Source organism: Triturus cristatus, chromosome 12 (genome assembly GCF_964204655.1).
Source record: "Triturus cristatus chromosome 12, aTriCri1.1, whole genome shotgun sequence".
NCBI lineage: Eukaryota > Metazoa > Chordata > Amphibia > Caudata > Salamandridae > Triturus > Triturus cristatus.
The window spans coordinates 298,462,279-298,482,161 of record NC_140595.1 but is presented as its reverse complement, the minus strand read 5'-3'; the positions used below and the strand labels follow the sequence as shown (position 1 = coordinate 298,482,161).

Below are 19,883 nucleotides of genomic sequence, written 5' to 3'. Positions count from 1 at the left end.
CCCCACCCTCCCACCCTCCTCTCGTCACATACCCCCCACCCTCCCACCCTCCTCTCGTCACATACCCCCACCCTCCCACCCTCCTCTCGTCACATACCCCCACCCTCCCACCCTCCTCTCGTCACATACCCCCCACCCTCCCACCCTCCTCTCGTCACACCCCCCCACCCTCCTCTCGTCACATACCCCCCACCCTCCCACCCTCCTCTCGTCACATACCCCCCACCCTCCCACCCTCCTCACGTCACATACCCCCCACCCTCCCACCCTCCTCTCGTCACATAACCCCCCACCCTCCCTCCCTCCTCTCGTCACATAACCCCCACCCTCCCACCCTCCTCTCGTCACATAACCCCCACCCTCCCACCCTCCTCTCGTCACACAACCCCCACCCTCCCACCCTCCTCTCGTCACATAACCCCCACCCTCCCACCCTCCTCTCGTCACATAACCCCCACCCTCCCACCCTCCTCTCGTCACATAACCCCCCACCCTCCCACCCTCCTCTCGTCACATAACCCCCCACCCTCCCACCCTCCTCTCGTCACATAACCCCCACCCTCCCACCCTCCTCTCGTCACATAACCCCCCACCCTCCCACCCTCCTCTCGTCACATAACCCCCCACCCTCCCACCCTCCTCTCGTCACATAACCCCCCACCCTCCCACCCTCCTCTCGTCACATAACTCCCACCCTCCTCTCGTCACATAACCCCCACCCTCCCACCCTCCTCTCGTCACATAACCCCCACCCTCCCACCCTCCTCTCGTCACATAACCCCCACCCTCCCACCCTCCTCTCGTCACATAACCCCCACCCTCCTCTCGTCACATAACCCCCACCCTCCCACCCTCCTCTCGTCACATAACCCCCACCCTCCCACCCTCCTCTCGTCACATAACCCCCACCCTCCCACCCTCCTCTCGTCACATAACCCCCACCCTCCCACCCTCCTCTCAACACATAACCCCCACCCTCCCACCCTCCTCTCGTCACATAACCCCCACCCTCCCACCCTCCTCTCGTCACATAACCCACCACCCTCCCACCCTCCTCTCGTCACATAACCCACCACCCTCCCACCCTCCTCTCGTCACATAACCCCCCACCCTCCCACCCTCCTCTCGTCACATAACCCCCCACCCTCCCACCCTCCTCTCGTCACCTAACCCCCCACCCTCCCACCCTCCTCTCGTCACATAACCCCCCACCCTCCCACCCTCCTCTCGTCACATAACCCCCCACCCTCCCACCCTCCTCTCGTCACATAACCCCCCACCCTCCCACCCTCCTCTCGTCACATAACCCCCCACCCTCCCACCCTCCTCTTGTCACATAACCCCCCACCCTCCCACCCTCCTCTTGTCACATAACCCCCCACCCTCCCACCCTCCTCTTGTCACATAACCCCCCACCCTCCCCTTGTCACATAACCCCCATCCTCTCACCCTCCCCTTGTCACAACCCCCCACGCACCCCTTGTCACAACCCCCCACCCTCCCCTTGTCACATACCCCCACCCTTACCTGTCATATTCCCCCCACCCCCACCCTCCCCTTGTCACAACCCTCCCCTTGTTACAAACCCCCACTCTCCCCTTGACACATACCCACCCACCTTCCCACCCTTCCCTTGTCACATACCCCCACCCTCCCTTTTTCATATATCCCCCGCCCTCCCCTTGTCACAACTCACTACCCTCCCCTTGTCACATACCTCCACCCTCCCTTTCTCACATACCCCCACCCTCCCTTTCTCACATACCCCCACCCTCCCTTTGTTACATACCCCCACCCTCCCCCGTCACATATCCCCCCACCCTCCCCCTGTCACATATCCCCCCACCCTCCCACCCTCCCCCTGTCACATATCCCCCCACCCTCCCACCCTCCCCCTGTCACATATCCCCCCACCCTCCCACCCTCCCCCTGTCACATATCCCCCCACCCTCCCCCTTTCACATATCCCCCCCACCCTCCCACCCTCCCCATGTCAAATATCCCCCACCCTCCCCCTGTCACCCTCCCCCTGTCGCATATCCCCCAACCTCCCTGTCACCCTCCCCCTGTCACCCTCCCCCTGTCACATACCCCCACCCTCCCACCGTCCCCCTGTCACATACCTTCCACCGTCCCCCTGTCCCATACCTCCCACCCTCCCTGTCACATACCCCCCCACCCTCCCACCCTCCCCCGTCACATACCCCCCACCTGTCACATACCCCCACCCTCCCCCTGTCACATACCCCCCACCCTCCCCCTGTCACATACCCCCCACCGTCCCCCTGTCACATACCCCCCACCGTCCCCCTGTCACATACCCCCCACCCTCCCTCCCCCTGTCACATACCCCCACCCTCCCCCTGTCACATACCCCCTCCCCGTCACATACCCCCCACCCTCCCCCTGTCACATACCCCCACCCTCCCCCTGTCACATACCCCCACCCTCCCCTTGTCACACACCCCCCACCGTCCCCTTGTCACACACCCCCCACCGTCCCCTTGTGACATACCCCCACTCATCAACTCCACGTCGAGTAGCTTTCTACCCCTGCCCACTCCTCGTCGACTAGAGCCCCCACCCTCCCGCCCCTCCTCGTCCACGCTCCCGCCCCCTCCTCGTCGCCTAGAGCCCCCACCCTCCTGCCCCCTCCTCGTCGCCTAGAGCCCCCACCCTCCCGCCCCCTCCTCGTCGCCTAGAGCCCCCACCCTCCCGCCCCCTCCTCGTCGCCTAGAGCCCCCACCCTCCCGCCCCCTTCTCGTCGCCTAGAGCCCCCACCCTCCCGCCCCCTCCTCGTCGCCTAGAGCCCCCACCCTCCCGCCCCCTCCTCGTCGCCTAGAGCCCCCACCCTCCCGCCCCCTCCTCGTCGCCTAGAGCCCCCACCCTCCCGCCCCCTCCTCGTCGCCTAGAGCCCCCACCCTCCCGCCCCCTCCTCGTCGCCTAGAGCCCCCACCCTCCCGCCCCCTCCTCGTCGCCTAGAGCCCCCACCCTCCCGCCCCCTCCTCGTCGCCTAGAGCCCCCACCCTCCCGCCCCCTCCACTTCGCTTAGAACCCGCCCACCCCCTCCCCGTCGCTTAGAGCCCCCAGCCGCCCACCTCGTCCACATCGCTTAGAGCCACTCCTCGTCGCTTAGACCCTTCCACCTGCCCACCACTCCTCGTTGCTTAGAGACACCGCCCGCCCCCTCATCGTCACATATAGACGCCCGCCCCCTTCTCGTTGCTTAGTGCGCCCCACCCGCCCGCCCCCTTCCCGTTGCTTAGTGCAAACCCCACACGCCCGCCACCTTCTCGTTGCTTAGTGCCCCCCACCCGCCCCCTTCTCGTTGCTTAATGCCCCCCACCCGCCCGCCCCCTTCTCGTTGCTTAGTGCCCCCCACCCGCCCGCCCCCTTCTCGTCGCTTAGTGCCCCCCACCCGCCCGCCCCCTTCTCGTCGCTTAGTGCCCCCCACCCGCCCGCCCCCTTCTCGTCGCTTAGTGCCCCCCACCCGCCCGCCCCCTTCTCGTCGCTTAGTGCCCCCCACCCGCCCGCCCCCTTCTCGTCGCTTAGTGCCCCCCACCCGCCCGCCCCTTCTCGTCGCTTAGTGCCCCCCACCCGCCCGCCCCCTTCTCGTCGCTTAGTGCCCCCCACCCGCCCGCCCCCTTCTCGTCGCTTAGTGCCCCCCACCCGCCCGCCCACTTCTCGTCGCTTAGTGCCCCCCACCCGCCCGCCCCCTTCTCGTCGCTTAGTGCCCCCCACCCGCCCGCCCCCTTCTCGTCGCTTAGTGCCCCCCACCCGCCCGCCCCCTTCTCGTCGCTTAGTGCCCCCCACCCGCCCACCCCCTTCTCGTCGCTTAGTGCCCCCCACCCGCCCACCCCCTTCTCGTCGCTTAGTGCCCCCCACCCGCCCACCCCCTTCTCGTCGCTTAGTGCCCCCCACCCGCCCACCCCCTTCTCGTCGCTTAGTGCCCCCCACCCGCCCACCCCCTTCTCGTCGCTTAGTGCCCCCCACCCCCTTCTCGTCGCTTAGTGCCCCCCACCCGCCCGCCCCCTTCTCGTCGCTTAGTGCCCCCCACCCGCCCGCCCCCTTCTCGTCGCTTAGTGCCCCCCACCCGCCCGCCCCCTTCTCGACGCTTAGTGCCCCCCACCCGCCCGCCCCCTTCTCGTCGCTTAGTGCCCCCCACCCGCCCGCCCCCTTCTCGTCGCTTAGTGCCCCCCACCCGCCCGCCCCCTTCTCGTCGCTTAGTGCCCCCCACCCGCCCGCCCCCTTCTCGTCGCTTAGTGCCACCCACCCGCCCGCCCCCTTCTCGTCGCTTAGTGCCCCCCCACCCGCCCGCCCCCTTCTCGTCGCTTAGAGCCCCCCCACCCGCCCGCCCCCTTCTCGTCGCTTAGAGCCCCCCCACCCGCCCGCCCCCTTCTCGTCGCTTAGAGCCCCCCCACCCGCCCGCCCCCTTCTCGTCGCTTAGAGCCCCCCCACCCGCCCGCCCCCTTCTCGTCGCTTAGAGCACCCCCACCCGCCCGCCCCCTTCTCGTCGCTTAGAGCCCCCCCACCCGCCCGCCCCCTCGTCGCTTAGTGGCCCCCCACCCGCCCCCTCCTCGTCGCTTAGTGCCCCCCCACCCGCCCCCTCCTCGTCGCTTAGTGCCCCCCACCCGCCCCCTCCTCGTCGCTTAGAGCCCCCCCACCTGCCCGCCCTCTCCTCGTCGCTTAGAGAGAAACCCCCCCACCCACCCCTCCTCGTCGCTTAGAGAGAAACCCCCCACCCACCCCTCCTCGTCGCTTAGAGAGAAAAACCCCCAAACCAACCCCTCCTCGTCGCTTAGAGAGAAACCCCCCCACCCACCCCTCCTCGTCGCTTAGAGAGAAACCCCCCCACCCACCCCTCCTCGTCGCTTAGAGAGAAACCCCCCCACCCACCCCTCCTCGTCGCTTAGAGAGAAACCCCCCCACCCACCCCTCCTCGTCCCTTAGAGAGAAACCCCCCCACCCACCCCTCCTCGTCCCTTAGAGAAACCCTGACCACCCCTCCTCGTCACTTAGAGCCCCCCGACCGCCCCCTACTCACCACTTGGAGCCCCCCGCCCCCTCCTCGTCGGTTAGTCCCCTCACCCTCCTAATCGCTTAGCCTCCAACCTCCTCATTGCTTAGCCCCCCACCCTCGTCGCTTAGCCACCCCACCCACCGGCCTCCTCGTCATTTAGCACCCCCTCCTCATCGCTTAGTTTCCCCACAACCCTTCCCCTCCTTGTCGCTTATCCCACCCACCCCCTCCTTGTCGCTTAGCCCCCCCAACCCACCCGCCCCCTCCTCGTCACTTAACCCCCTAACCCACCTACTCCCTCGTTGCTTAGTCCCCCCAACCCACCTGCCCCCTCCGCTTTGCTTAGCCCCCCACCCACCATCCCCCTCCTTATTGCCTAAGCCGCCTCCCAATCTGTAGCCACCATCCTCCCGGTCGCCTAGCCCCACCACCTACCCGCTCCCTCCTGGTCGCCTAGCCCCACTACCTACCCGCTCCCTTCTGACTGCCTAGCCCCACCACCCACCCACCCCCTCCTGGTCTCCTAGCCCCCCCACCCACCCCCTCCTGGTCTCCTAGCCCCCCCGACCCACCCCCTCCTGGTCTCCTAGCCAGCCTCACCCACCCCCACCCACCCCCTCCTAGTCTCCTAGCCCCCCCCACCCACCTGCCCCCTCCTGGTCTCCTAGCCCCCCCACCCACCTGCCCCCTCCTGGTCACCTAGCCCCCCACCCACCTGCCCCCTCCTCGTCGCCTAGCCCCCACCCACCTGCCCCTCCTCGTCGCCTAGCCCCTCCCCCACCCGTCCCCTCCTCGTCACCTAGAGCCCCCTCCTCATCGCCTAGCCCCTCCACCCACCCTGATGGTTACATATATTATCCAGAAAGCCATATTTACAGGGTTGGGTGTGAGAAGGTAGGGGTGTTTTCAGCAGCTTCCTGCTGAGCTTTGGTCAGTAGCTTTAAGCTGGACAGACAATTGTTGAATGAGAGGCACGTTGGAGGTACGGAAGGGGTTTGATTGTTACTTTCCAGGAGCACACCTGTTTCTGTATTTTTTCATGCTTCTATAATCCCTTCTTTTACATTTTGTTCAACAGGCTGACATGGGTGAATGGATGCAAAAGGCTCTAGAGGTGGAATTTAACGATTGGTTCAGGGATGAGGAACCAGAGTTGGACCACGAGGAGTTTTACCAGTCCACACTACCGGTCATCATTCTGCAGGTAAGCCACATCCAGGAGTGAACCAATGAGCGATTGTCTACAACAGGGGTCTCCAAACCTTTCTGCTACTTATGCTCAATGAAAACTATCCCGAGCTACTGATAATACTGACCAAATCATACAAGCGTACATTACTGGCCACCATATACAAGATCACTAGCCGAGATCACATCAGTACCTCAGGCACAGTTCCCAGCAATAATGTAAAAAATGCTTTGTCAATGTGGAATGCCTGTACATAGGTAATACATAACAGAAGTACCTGCAATGCTCCTGGCACCAAGTTAATACTAGTAATACGTTTCCCCAAACATCAGCTCATGAGTTCTGAAAATGCACACATTTTCGTCTCGAATACATGCTTTTTGATTTTGGTATACATGTGAATTAACCCCTTCAGTGCCACGCCCTTTCCCCGCCCTGTGCCGGGCGTTGCATTAGCGGGCGGGGTTCATGACGAGATAGTCTCGTCATGGGCACAGCGCAACCGCGCTCCATGACGAGACCATCTCGTCATGAGCACTGAAGCGGTTAAACTAAGCAAAAGCTTCTAATGTATTCAGCTGTGCTGCACACAGGAGAGCTACATATGGGTATCTGGAGATCTACCTGTAGCTCTCAAGCTACTCGTTGGAGAACCCTGGTCTACAACGTACACACTGCACGTTAAATCGTACATTCAAGGAGGGAGTCTCAGACCAGTGTTTCTCTGCCAACACAGCACAAACTGTGGCCAGACTTGGGAAATTCAGTGACACAATTCGGATCACTCTCATAAATACCACTAAAGCCACCAGCAGCAATTAGTTGGCCACCAAGCCAGAGCTACAACGATTAAATGGCTTGCACAGCAAAGAAAAAGTCCCGCTCTCTCAACAAATGTAGAGTTTTGCATCGTACTTTACAAAGCACAACTTCCCGTCATACAAGGGAACTCAGTCGACCAAGACCAGAAGATCAAACGTGCACGTCAGACAAGTCAACACACGCATCCCGTACCGAATCGAGAAAAATACCAGCCAATGCTGTTCGAATAGCTTTAAACCACAATAAACCTGGGATAGTTAACTTAAAGGTTTTACACTAGCACTGCAAATGGACATTAATCCACTGGGTCCACGGACCCATTTAAAGGAAAAATACATTGGGTTCACAGTTGTAGTTATCCGTATGCGCTAGCACTTTAGTTTTAGCCTGGACTACTGCTTTTTTGATTTGATAGATTTTAGCGCACCCAGATATCCCAGCCAGAATCTTGCACGTCGGCTATGAACTTAAAATCCAATGTTTACCCTCTTTTTCTTTTCCTTTCTTTTTTTTCTATCCCTATACATCAAAATGAAGTATATTGTAAAGGTTTTAATTAATTGAACAATAAAAAATGTTACTCACATAGATAATACATAACAGCAGTACCTGCAATGCTCCTGGCACCAAGTTAATACTAGTAATAAGTTTCCCCAAACATCAGCTCATGAGTTCTGAAAATACACACATTTTTGTCTCGAATACACGCTTTCTGAGTTTGGTATACAAGTGAATTAAACCAAGCAGAAGCTTCTAATGTATTAAGCTGTGCTACACACAGGAGAGCTACTCGTTGGAGAACCCTGGTCTACAATCTTGCATTCAAAGATAGAGTCGGGATTCAATGGGCCAGCAACAGCAATACCTTAATTGTGTAACAAGTGGGTTTCTGATGTGAAGACCCTGTGGCTATGGCTTGATTTGTGCAGGTGTTTATTTTTGGGGGTTTGGAATTCTTTTTCACCATCAGACTTTAACCCAAAGCAAGAGAAAGCAAGGCAGAAGCATAGTTGCCAACAGAAGAAAAATAAATACCTGGGACATTTGGCAGCATAGGGCTGCTGCAGATAGAAAGTTCTTGTTTGTGTACCTGTGTGTAATAAAGAAGAACAGTTTCTGCAACAATGTTACCCGGGGCAGTCTCCAACTTGCCGGGACTGTCTCTGCATAAACGAGACAGTTGGCAACTATGCAGAAGGTGGAGAAAGAAGAAGAGAAAGATAGCAAAACCGTGCCAAAGGGAGAAAGTGGGGTTCAAAGGTGAGCTAAAGAGACATGAAGTGTAGAGTGCTAGAATCAAGGCATGGCAGCCATGATATCAGGAAACTGTGACATTGGGGTACACTGGCAGTGGGCTCCAACAAAATACTTTGGGTCCCTGCACAGGTTTTTTTTAAAACAAACTAAGCACTTCTTCTGGGATAGGTAGACAGAACCACAGCTGCAAAGTACTCAGTAGTTCCAATTATTAATGTACAGAAAGATGTCAGTCGCCGTGGATAGGTGATCCACCCTCAGACCCTTTAACTGGAATCACCTCGTATCAAGATGGACGCGTCACAAGATTCACTGATGCTTTCTCAATAGGAAGCGGTTCGTTTTGTGGTTTGCACTTCACAACATTTCCTGACTTATGTTTGCCTTCACCCATGCAAAGTTTTTCTGCAGATAGACAAGGGAGTAGCTTCATGGGAGTTTTGTGGTGCCCCGCCACCCTTAAGCTAGTCTCATGTTTAAAGTCGGGTCGTGGGAACCTAGTCAGGCCTGCCAATGTCTTGTCAGGTTTAGCATGGGATGAGCAACAGGGCCTTGGTTTCCTACCAATATTGCAAGCTCGGATGGAAATCTCTACCGATGAGTTTGCGTAAAATTGATAATGAGATGTGATATGATGCAATGTTACCAATAAAAAAACAAGCTTTACATTTTTTTTGTTAATGAACAGGAAGATGTTAAAGGCTTGGTTGTTTTTCTATTGAGGCTGACCCCATGGGATTTAGGTTCTGGGATCAGTGATGGATCAGAGCCGGTTGGTCATTTAGTGCTGGGAGGCCCATTGGGTACTCATGCGCTTTACAAATCGAATCGGGTGGCAATGACAAACCCATAGGGTCAGGACAGAAGGCCTTGGTTTATGGAGCTGCTGAGTTGCTATGTACCCATGCGCACAGCACCCATCAGCCAAGTGACAAGTCTGCAGGAGTCCACATGCTGACACGCAGGGAGGCAAACAGCCCCTGAAGATGTTGAGGTACAGAGCATGTTTCGTGACTACTGACTATTGGCAAGGAGTTCAGAAGAGCAGAAGGTTCATTAAAAGAAACTGGTAAAGAGTGTTGCTGGGTAACAATAACTTGCAACTGCGAAGCGTGCTGGGTACCAATAACTTGCAACTGCGAAGCGGAATCTTGTTGCTAATAAAAGTGCGTAGATTTATTTCTGAAATATTTCACGAGTGCCGAGTTTCACGTTATGGCACACAAATGGGTTTCAAAAGATATTGAATGTGAAAGTGTTAATTAATTCTTGTCTGTTTTTCCTATGCATCTTATAATTAGGGCTCCCGGTATTTTTTTTAACATTTCCATCTGTATTTATCCATATTTATTTTTGGGCCATTTTATCTGTATTTATCCCTATTTATTTTGTGTTTCACTTATAAATGTAGTTGTAAAACTGTACATTTCCATATTTATTTAAATGATAGATGCGCAGTCGTACTTTGATGTCTGTTGTGTTTTAGCTATTTAAGTTGCCAAATATTACATAACAGTACATCCACTGGCAAATATTAGCATTATACCACAAATGTATGTTGACAAATGCAGGTATTTAAAGAAATTTCAACCAGTTTTTTAATTTCCAATGCTATCCATCTGCTCAGCTGTTGGGCTAAATTCATGAAAGATAGCGCGAAGAGTCACTGAAAAGAAACACATTTCCTGTATTTATCCATTTAAAAAAATAAATACAGACAGAAAATCACATTGTTTTCTGTCTGTATTTATCTGTAAAAACCCGTAAAAACGTTAAACAGGGAGCCTTACTTATAATGAACGCTTGCATTTGGGCCCACGGAAGCTTTGCTACACCAAAATACAAACACAGCTTTCTCTCACACACACTCCTACTTGTAAAGCAGGTGTATTAACCGAACCTACGACCTGTAGATTATACATAGACCACAGCACGAGGTACTCAGCTTCCTGAGCTGTATCACTGAGATGGGACTCTGTAACTTGCAGTTAACAATTTCTAAGGCCTGAAATCAACACATCGATCCGTTTGTTGAGAGCGTTTCCTAAAGTCCTTTTATACAACAAACAGATACCTCAATGCTTGGTTAGATCTGAAGTATGCAAAAAGAACACTTCATGTACAGAATGCTGATCAATGTCATACATTCACCCCCAGTACATTGATGTGGGCCTAAATCCATCACTTTTGTCCACCATGCCATTCCAGTTTAAACCCAGCCATATGAAAATCAGTCTTGCCCCTGTTCCCCATGGGAACAGTCCAGCCCGAACTGCCAAGCCAGGTCCTCCCTGGATCGTAAGCTAGCATCCTAGGACCGGTTTTGGGGTATCACCCCTCATCAGCCAGGCTAGCATGACTCCAGTGGCGTGGAGCGAACGGGAGCCACGTCTGGGCATACCCGTCGCACTCGGGGTGGCTAATGCAAAAAGAACAATTTATGGACAGAATGCAGAACAATGTCATACATTCACCCCAGTACAGAGATCTGGGACTAAATCTATCACTTTTGCCAACCATGCCTTTCCAGTTTAAACCCAGCCATATGCAAATCAGTCTTGACCCTGCTTCCCATGGGAACAGTCCAGCCTGAACTGCCAAGCCAGGTCCTCCCTGGATCGGAAGCGAACATCCTAGGACTGGTTTTGGGGTATCACCCCTCATCAGCCAGGCTAGCATCACTCCAGTGGCATGGAGCGAATGGGAGCCACATCTGGGCATACTCGTCCCACTCGGGGTGGCAAATGCAAAAAGAACAATTGATGGATAGAATGCAGAACAATGTCAAACATTCACCCCTGTACAGAGATCTGGGCCTAAATCCATCGTTGTTTTTGCCAATCATGCCATTCCAGTTTAAACCCAGCCATATGAAGGGTTTCAAGAATGTTGTTTATTTTTTAGAATAGTGTCCACCCTTCCACTGACATCCTCTTAAAACGTCTGCCCTCGTGAAAAAATTAATTCCTTATTCCGTCTCTCCTCCAATGCTTCACTTGTTTATTGTGCTATTGTGTTTAGTTGGGTACGCTGCTGTGGTTGTTGAGAAGTCTCAGACTTACCCCCCCTTAATCACACCAACTAAAAACATATAACTGTCACTCACAAAACTCGGCCTATCAGGAAAATATTTGCAGAATGTTCCTCTGCGCACTTACCTTTCTCAAACATTTCTACAGACAAAGATAGTGCACAAGAGAAGAGCAGTGACAGATTTCTGAATTTTGTTTGTCCTAAAGAGCCATTTTGTTAGTGTTGAATGAGGATATATGTAACACAAATTGCCGAAGATTTCTGGATTTCCTCATGAATGGGGAAACGTACATTTCGCAAAGGTTGCATACAAAGACCTTGTGTGCTTCCAGCTTTGGGTAACCAAAGGAGCTCCCAGAGCACAGTTCTGTTAGCTATACCTCCATGCCCAACAATGGAGAGATATTGAAGGAGAGGAAACTGGCACTCACAATTTAGCACATCATGTGTCTTTTTTATCCATCAGGTGGAGAGATATAACATTTGTGCACCGTTGTTGAATGATGTGTGTGTTGCTTTTTGAGTAACTTACTAACAATGCTCGCTCCTGGATTTTTCAGCAAGTGACAGTAAACTAGTTTTTGCGAATTAGCGCAAGAGCATAAGTTGTATCCACGTTTTTATAAAAACAGTTGGCACTGACCTTTGATTTGGGATGCAACATGAAGCAGAAGCACGCGCAGTACTAGCTTCCTGCCTTGCATTGCTGCTCGCAGGAAACATCTGCACATTGTTAGCAGCCTAATGCGGCTCTTGTCATTAGTCAGAACACACATTTGCAATGCAATAGGTCTCGCATTTGAGAGTTTGAGCTATTGGCATTGTAAAAGACAATGCCTTTAATTTATGTGTTGTTTTTAAAACAGATAAATAAAAGGCATTATCATTTACAATGCCAGTAGTTTAAACTCTCGCAAATGCGAGACCTATTGCATTTCAAATGTGTGCTATAACATTTTTAGGTCTCGCCTGATCCAGCGCATGCACTGGTCTGGCGAGACTTATTGAGAGGGCTCCAAAAAGTGCTACCAGGCCTGCCTAGAGCTACAGTGCATGTGCGCGGGCGCGAGCGCCGCTTTTACCGCGATTACTTTCACTTTCGCGGCCGCACGGCCTCTTTGATGTTTGATCGCAATCGCGATCACTTTCGCGGCCACAGCGCTTGGCATAGCCAATAGGTCTCGCTTTTAGGACCTTATAAGTATTTAGTTATGCAACTGTTGCATGGCTAAACACTTAAAAGGACCCAAAGGCGAGACCTATTGGCTATGCCAATGCTTGTTTTAAAATGCATTAGGAGAGAGCGTGTCCAGCAGACAGGACAAAGCTATTTGAGAAAATAGTGCTCGCAATCTGTAATTAAAGTCTACTGAGCAATAACACACATAACATGGGGCGTCGTCATGGGAGATTACAAAATTAGACAAAGCAATACTAAGGAGGGACTACTAAGCCTTTTGACCAATGAACAGCCACAGTTGACAGAGGACAATGACACAAGCCCATGAAAATTGTGGGCGGAGAGCAGGCGAAGCTTCAAGTTCCTACCTCAATATAGCATGCCTCGCAGAGCAGCGCATGCGCTACCCAGGCTTGACCTAAAAAATACCTCCAGGGGAACGCAATGAGTTTAAAAAAAAAAAAAAATCAGTTACTGCTCATGCAGAAATAGATACACTACCTGAGGGGTTATGTGAGTAAAAAATGTGCTATAAAAGGATGACCCTAAATTAAGATGTTTATGATAAAATCCTCCTTTACAAAGTTCATCGATGTATATCTTTACTATACTTTTCTTCACTGAGTCTTGTATGAGCTCAATTTCCTTATCTGCTTGGATCTCGAAAAATCTAGGGCAAAAATGTCTATGCTGATTGGTAGACAGCACACAACTCCCAAATAATGAATGTTATCTTTGACAGCTTCAGACAGTCTGTTTTTCAGCAAACAGCAGTTTGCATTCTGGGACATTTAGACTTATGAATGTGTTGTGGCTCACTAAATCCCAAAGACCGGTGGAGTGTAACACACAAGAAATGGGGCAGCCTACATGGAAACACGCAGCCTGAACTGCTATTGGTAACGTAAATATAAATATTTGCTGACATCTGTAAATTGAAATCACAATTCAAAATGTCTCTAGTCGCAGTCAATACAGAACAAATATTTTAAAAACAGTATTTACCCAATATGTGGAGCACATGTGAAGAATTGCACACCAGTGTGTAACTTTTATTGGCATAACAAGAGAATCACCAGCTTGCTGTGGCCCACCATTGATACCAACCTGACATTAGTTCACTTATTATTATCGGTAGTCTGCTGTTTCTCTTCCAGACTTTAAAAAAATGTATAGTCCATAGTGAACCTCGCTGCATTGTCTGGCTTTCATGTGTGTAAGTAGTATTTGTATAGTGTGAATCTAGCCGCAAGGCTGCAGAAAACTGCACAGTGCGAGTCGTTGGATGTGTAACGAGTTTCTGAGAGCAGCAGTTGACTGTCACTGGGTTGTTATGTAGTGTTCTTAAAAGAGGTGCATCTTCAGCTCTTTCCTTAATTGAAGCAGAGTTGGGGCGGTCCTGGTGGACACATGAATGTCACATCAGATCCTAAGGTATTCACAACCATTTCAGTGTAAGAGCCACCATTTCATGCATTCACCCACATTTCATATAGTAATAACCACTATTTCATGCATTTACCCACATTTCACAGTAAGAACCACCATTTCATGCATTCACCCACATTTCACAGTAAGAACCACCATTTCATGCATTCACCCACATTTCACAGTAAGAACCACAATTACTTGCATTCACCCACATTTCACAGTAAGAACCACCATTTCATGCATTCACCCACATTTCACGCATTCACCCACATTTCACAGTGCGAACCACCATTTCATGCATTCACCCACATTTCACAGTAAGAACCACCATTTCATGCATTCACCCACATTTCACAGTAAGAACCACAATTACTTGCATTCACCCACATTTCACAGTACGAACCACCATTTCATTCATTCTCCCACATTTCACAGTGAGAACCACCATTTCATGCATTCACCCACATTTCACAGTAAGAACCACCATGTCATGCATTCACCTACATTTCATAGTAAGAACCACCATTGCATTGCATTCACCCACATTTCACAGTACGAACCACCATTTCATTCATTCACCCACATTTCACAGTGAGAACTACCATTTCATGCATTCACTCACATTTCACAGTAAGAACCACCATGTCATGCATTCACCGACATTTCACAGTAAGAACCACCATTGCATTCACCCACATTTCACAGTGCGAACCACCATTTCATGCATTCACCCACATTTCACAGTAAGAACCACCATTTCATGCATTCACCCACATTTCACAGTAAGAACCACAATTACTTGCATTCACCCACATTTCACAGTACGAACCACCATTTCATTCATTCTCTCACATTTCAGTGAGAACCACCATTTCATGCATTCACCCACATTTCACAGTAAGAACCACCATGTCATGCATTCACCTACATTTCATAGTAAGAACCACCATTGCATTGCATTCATCCACATTTCACAGTACGAACCACCATTTCATTCATTCACCCACATTTCACAGTGAGAACTACCATTTCATGCATTCACTCACATTTCACAGTGAGAACTACCATTTCATGCATTCACTCACATTTCACAGTACGAACCACCATTTCATTCACCCTTATAAGTAAACATTGCGCGGTTCCCTAGTATTGTGTTTTTATATAGTACTGACTCTGGGTACCGTATTGCAGTACACAACCTACTAAGGGTCTTATCTAGAGATTGTGGATAAAGAAATACCATTTTTCCCTCATAGAAATGCTAAAATAAAGTGTATTTCAGGGGAACATTTACTGGCTTTTGAAGAACGATCACCCCACCGTCCCCTCGAGTCCTAAGTTGTCCAATGTGTGTGTGAAGTGAATGTCTTTGGCAATTATGGGTCTGATGTATCAAAGGGTTTTGGCCGTTCTGTATCTATGGGGAATTGCGTTCTTACGCAAGGACCTACATTATTTTTTAATAAATGACTACGCTTATTTGTCTAAGAAACATTAAACACTATTGTACATATACGCATGCTCGTTATGGTTTCCAAATCCAACAAGAGCAGAGAAAGGTAAACAAAGTGCAGGGACCGACTTCCCAGAAATTAAACGGCCTTGTCCTGAACTGCTGTTGTCTTTGCCCTGACGTTTTTCAAAGAGGAGGAGAGAGAGAGAAGGGACCAAGGGGCCCACGCCACTAGCGTACCGAAACTTGAGCTCACCCTCTTCCTGCAAACTACGTAGAGCCCCCCCCCCCCCCCCCCTCCAGAGTCAGTCAGGAGCTGTCACGCCAGGGTACTGTGCCGAGGGGGCCTTTAGGAGCTCGCCCCCCCCCCTCCTGCGGTAGCATTTGTTACGTCACTGGCAGTGACACAGCCAGAGCACTGTAGGCTCTGTATTAAATTCAATCTGTTGGTGAGATTTTTTGTTTCCAAACCACCCTAGAATGCAAAGCCCAGTGATGGGTCGTTACCGGCCTGCCCCTACAAGGCCCCACAAAGCAAACACACACATACCTAGGAATGTGCACATGGGGAGAAGATTACACAGTAAGACAGCATAACATATATTGTATTGTAATTTCATTTATATAACGCTTACTACCCCAGGCGAGGCGTCGAAGCGCTTGTTTGGCGAATAGCACGCTACTTCGGTACCCATAAAGTATTAGTGGTGAATTAGTATAGTGAAATATGAAAGTCATTTGAGTGGATTATTTGATTGAGAAGGATAATGGAGCGATAGAAGAGGGAAAAAGGTTTGCATGTCTATAGCGCTTGCTAACCCTGATAAGGTGTTGAAGTGCTTTTTCAGCGAGTAGCACGCTACTCCGGAAACCATAAAGGATTAGTGGTGAATTAGTATAGTGAAATATGAAATTAATTTGAGTGGTTGATATGTTAGTCAGTTATTTGGATTGAGAAGGATAGTAGCATCCTACTAGCAACCACCCTGAAGGCCTGATATATGGACTTTCAAATAACTAGTTATTTCCTTGCTACATGCAACATCGAGAACTTGCACCCAGTGAGCTTCTTGCTCCTCCAGCAGAGTGATGATATTGATAATGTAGTGAGGGATCGTTAACAATCAACCATACAGTCACAAATAGTTTTTAATAAACCAGCGCAGCAGGTTAAACCAGGATCACACAATGACTCTGAGGCAACACCAGTCACGTTATATAATTCTGCAGAGATTACTTCGGCATGAAAGTATTGTGGCTGTGGTGGTTGCCTCAGAGATTTTTGGTGAGGTGTTAGGATGGGCAGGGTGCCAGGTTGGGGGATAATTGCTGTTTTGATGGCCGGGTTTGGAGAGGCTCCTCCTTTCACCACTCCTAGGACACCAACTAAGAGTGTCCAACTGCAATCGCAGACGAGCAAGTGTCTCAAGTTGGTTGTGCATGACACACAAAGAGTAGCACTGACCATTTACAGGTATGTGGGTCTCTTCTTCCTCACAGATCCTGGATGAGAATGTCAGGGTGGCAGCTGTGATTTCAGATTCTCTGCGGCAGAAGATGGTCTTCATGGCAGTGCAGGAGTTTGATTCCTTTCTCAGCAGGTGAAGAACATTGCATCCTCTTCCTAATCCAACACTTAATTGTTTTACTGTCCTACCTTAGTGGTCTCCTTGTTTTTCTTTATCATCCACACCTCCATTCCCTAAATTCTCTAATACTCTCACCTATTTTCTGTCTCCCTTTTCTATCTTTTCAGTTTACTTTATTTCTTCTCCGCACTCTTTACCTCTCACTCCTGCCCTGGATATCAGTTGGGCTACTTCTCATTTACCCATCCAAGTTTCTCCTTCCTTTTTCTTTGGTTCATTAGTCTACATTTTCCATAATTTGGAATTGTTGCCTGTGCCCCTCTCTATGAGTGACAAAGCCAGGAGGCCTTTTTTTAGCAATCCCTGCAGTCTTAATCGCTATAGTCATGTCTGGGCACCCTCATTTGACCAACAAGGAAATGTAGGTACTCAGAGATACTATGGGTTATGCAGGCGCCCACTTGTTTGGTCCGGTTGGGCAGCTGACAGTACTGCTCAGGTCCTCGGATCACAAAGTAAGCCTTTCAGCCTTTACGCAAGATTCTATCCATTGCTTTCCCTCTCCAACCATCACTGTCCCTCCCGCTTCATGATCTCCTTTGTACACTTCCCGCCATCAGGCATTCTCTCTTCTTTTCATCATGAGAAAGATGGGCAAAGTCGTAAACTCTTACAGCAAATGTGGGGATTGGTTAAGTTTTAGTTCTTTTCAATTAATCTGTTTCTGTACTGCATTCCCTTTCCACCCTCCACTTGATGTACACACTTTCTAATCATCTCTCAACCCACCACAATGCACAGCTAATTTCGGACGCGTAGCAAGGTTTGAGCTACACAACTACAACACATCACATCATGAACATCTACACTTTGTCTCTTACGGACGGGGTTCAGGGCCATGTCTCGACTCTGCTTATTTAGTGGTTTTTGCCACATCTAGCTCGTTGTTTGTCCTACTGGTAGGTTCTATAACCACAGATCTGTTGAAACGCTTACACACATCATTGAAGTAGTGCTTCGCCTGATGCCTGTGGTATCAAGCACATTGCCGTCTAGTCCGCAGACTGGCATCAGCAGGATCCTCTCCTTCTGCAAGAGGAGACGGACAAACGGTCAACTGCTGGAATACGGCTTAGACCTCTGCGCTAGGCCACGTTTGAGCCTACCCATGGGGCTAGCACCTATTGGTAACTCTTTCACCTCTACAAGTATCCATTGCTCCATCACATCTTATCCTCTAGCTTTCCTGATGGTCTTGGTATGCAACACTCAATTCAAGGAGGGGGTGCAATGTTTGGGTATACTTTCAATCAGGAGAACTACTAATACATGTGTGAAAAAATAGCCATCATATGTTAGTGTGAGGTGAGGGCTTACCTGACTAGGTCTTACAGACGAGGGGCATGGTTTGAGAGTGGGAGCTCCTTGTTTATGTTACATTTCACTCTTCCACAGGTTAAGAGATGCTCTGGTAGAATATGGGAAGGAGCATGACCAAGACGCATCAGCAGCCAAGTATTATGTCCCCTACCTGCTGACAACAATCAACAACTGCCTGCAACTCAGGTAAGTGACTTTGTTGCACACGGCAGAAGCCACAAGTTCACAGGCCAACATGTTACGTGAGGGCCACCTCACTGCTAGCCATGCAGTGGCTTTAAGCTATGATGAGACAAGCGTTTCAGGGCCCATCACAATATACAGTAATCAACAATTGTAAGGACTTGTTGGCAATACCTTCTGACATATACTAATGGAGTTTTATGAGTAGTACTTTAACATCCCACCCCAACAAGCTCCCTTGAAACAAACAACATCAGCATTCTGTGACTGATGTGCATGTATTTGAAAACTGTGATTGGGTTATGGAGCTCCGGGGGACCACCCCTTAAATCATGAAATAGACTGTAAAGCTGAGAGTTGGTATACCGATACAGAGGAGCAGGCGAGAGCATGTGCCAGAAAAGAACAGACACAAACAGGATAAGGGACAGGAATAGGACTGAGAAGGCAAGCAACTCTAATGTGTACAAACAGAGAAAGGAACCAATGATGGACAAATACACTGGGTTACCACTTGGGTTGTACCACAGATAAGACTCAGAACTTCCCACAGCAGTAGGGAAAGTCATTGTCTCCGTGCAGTTTACTCTTATGTACTGTCACCCTGAAAAACCCAAAGTACAGATGCAGCAGGAGTGATTCTGTACCTGGGCCCTTAGGGCACAAACAAGGATTGTACTTACATACACGAGACAAGCCTCTGTGGGCCCAGCAGGAGGTACAGTGGAGAATCCTAAGACAATACAAAAGTAATATTATTGCATTTAAGACTACATGTAAAACAAGAAAAGGATGGGGCAGGAATTGGCTCCTGGAAACCAGGAGTCGACCCCTGTACAAAAGCAGCAAGCTCATAGACAGGTGGAGCTATAATAGTATTCTTACCATACACTGAGAGCCCAAGAGGAGTACAAGGCGAGCAGCAGAGAGAAGACTGTTGTACATAAACTAGCACAGATAGGGAGAGGAAACTGTAAGCATAGGACTGCAACACAAATGCTAGAGCAGGAAGCAAGGAAAAACTGGAGAACAAATAATGCAGGACAAGCACAAGGATTCTACAAACTATAGCAAGCATGAGACGAGAACACAAGGAAGCTAGAGACTGCAAGAAGAAACACAGAGAAAGGGCACATGAAACAAGGAGCAAAAACTAGGAGACTGGGAAGCAAATACAAGCCCTACAACAAAAACAATAACCAAAGAGAAATGCTAGCAGTAACAATAGGAACAAACTATGAGCAAATTAGAAAGGAGGTGGACCAGGGCATGAACCAGACTGTAGACAAAAGGCAGAAAAGGATTCATCAAGAGTTTTGGTAGAAAGAGGTTCAAACAAGGAGCTT

At 50.5% G+C, this 19,883-nt stretch overlaps 1 protein-coding gene across 1 annotated transcript in view; it reads left to right on the top strand.

The window, feature by feature from the left end:
• EXOC3L1 (exocyst complex component 3 like 1) overlaps positions 1 to 19,883 on the top strand; it is a 146,609-nt gene that overhangs the window by 106,262 nt on the left and 20,464 nt on the right. Inside the window, exons 6-8 of the mRNA XM_085637445.1 lie at positions 6,099 to 6,224; positions 16,886 to 16,986; positions 18,430 to 18,540. Coding sequence (XP_085493571.1) covers positions 6,099 to 6,224; positions 16,886 to 16,986; positions 18,430 to 18,540 — 338 coding nt within the window. The remainder of the gene's footprint in view (positions 1 to 6,098; positions 6,225 to 16,885; positions 16,987 to 18,429; positions 18,541 to 19,883) is intronic.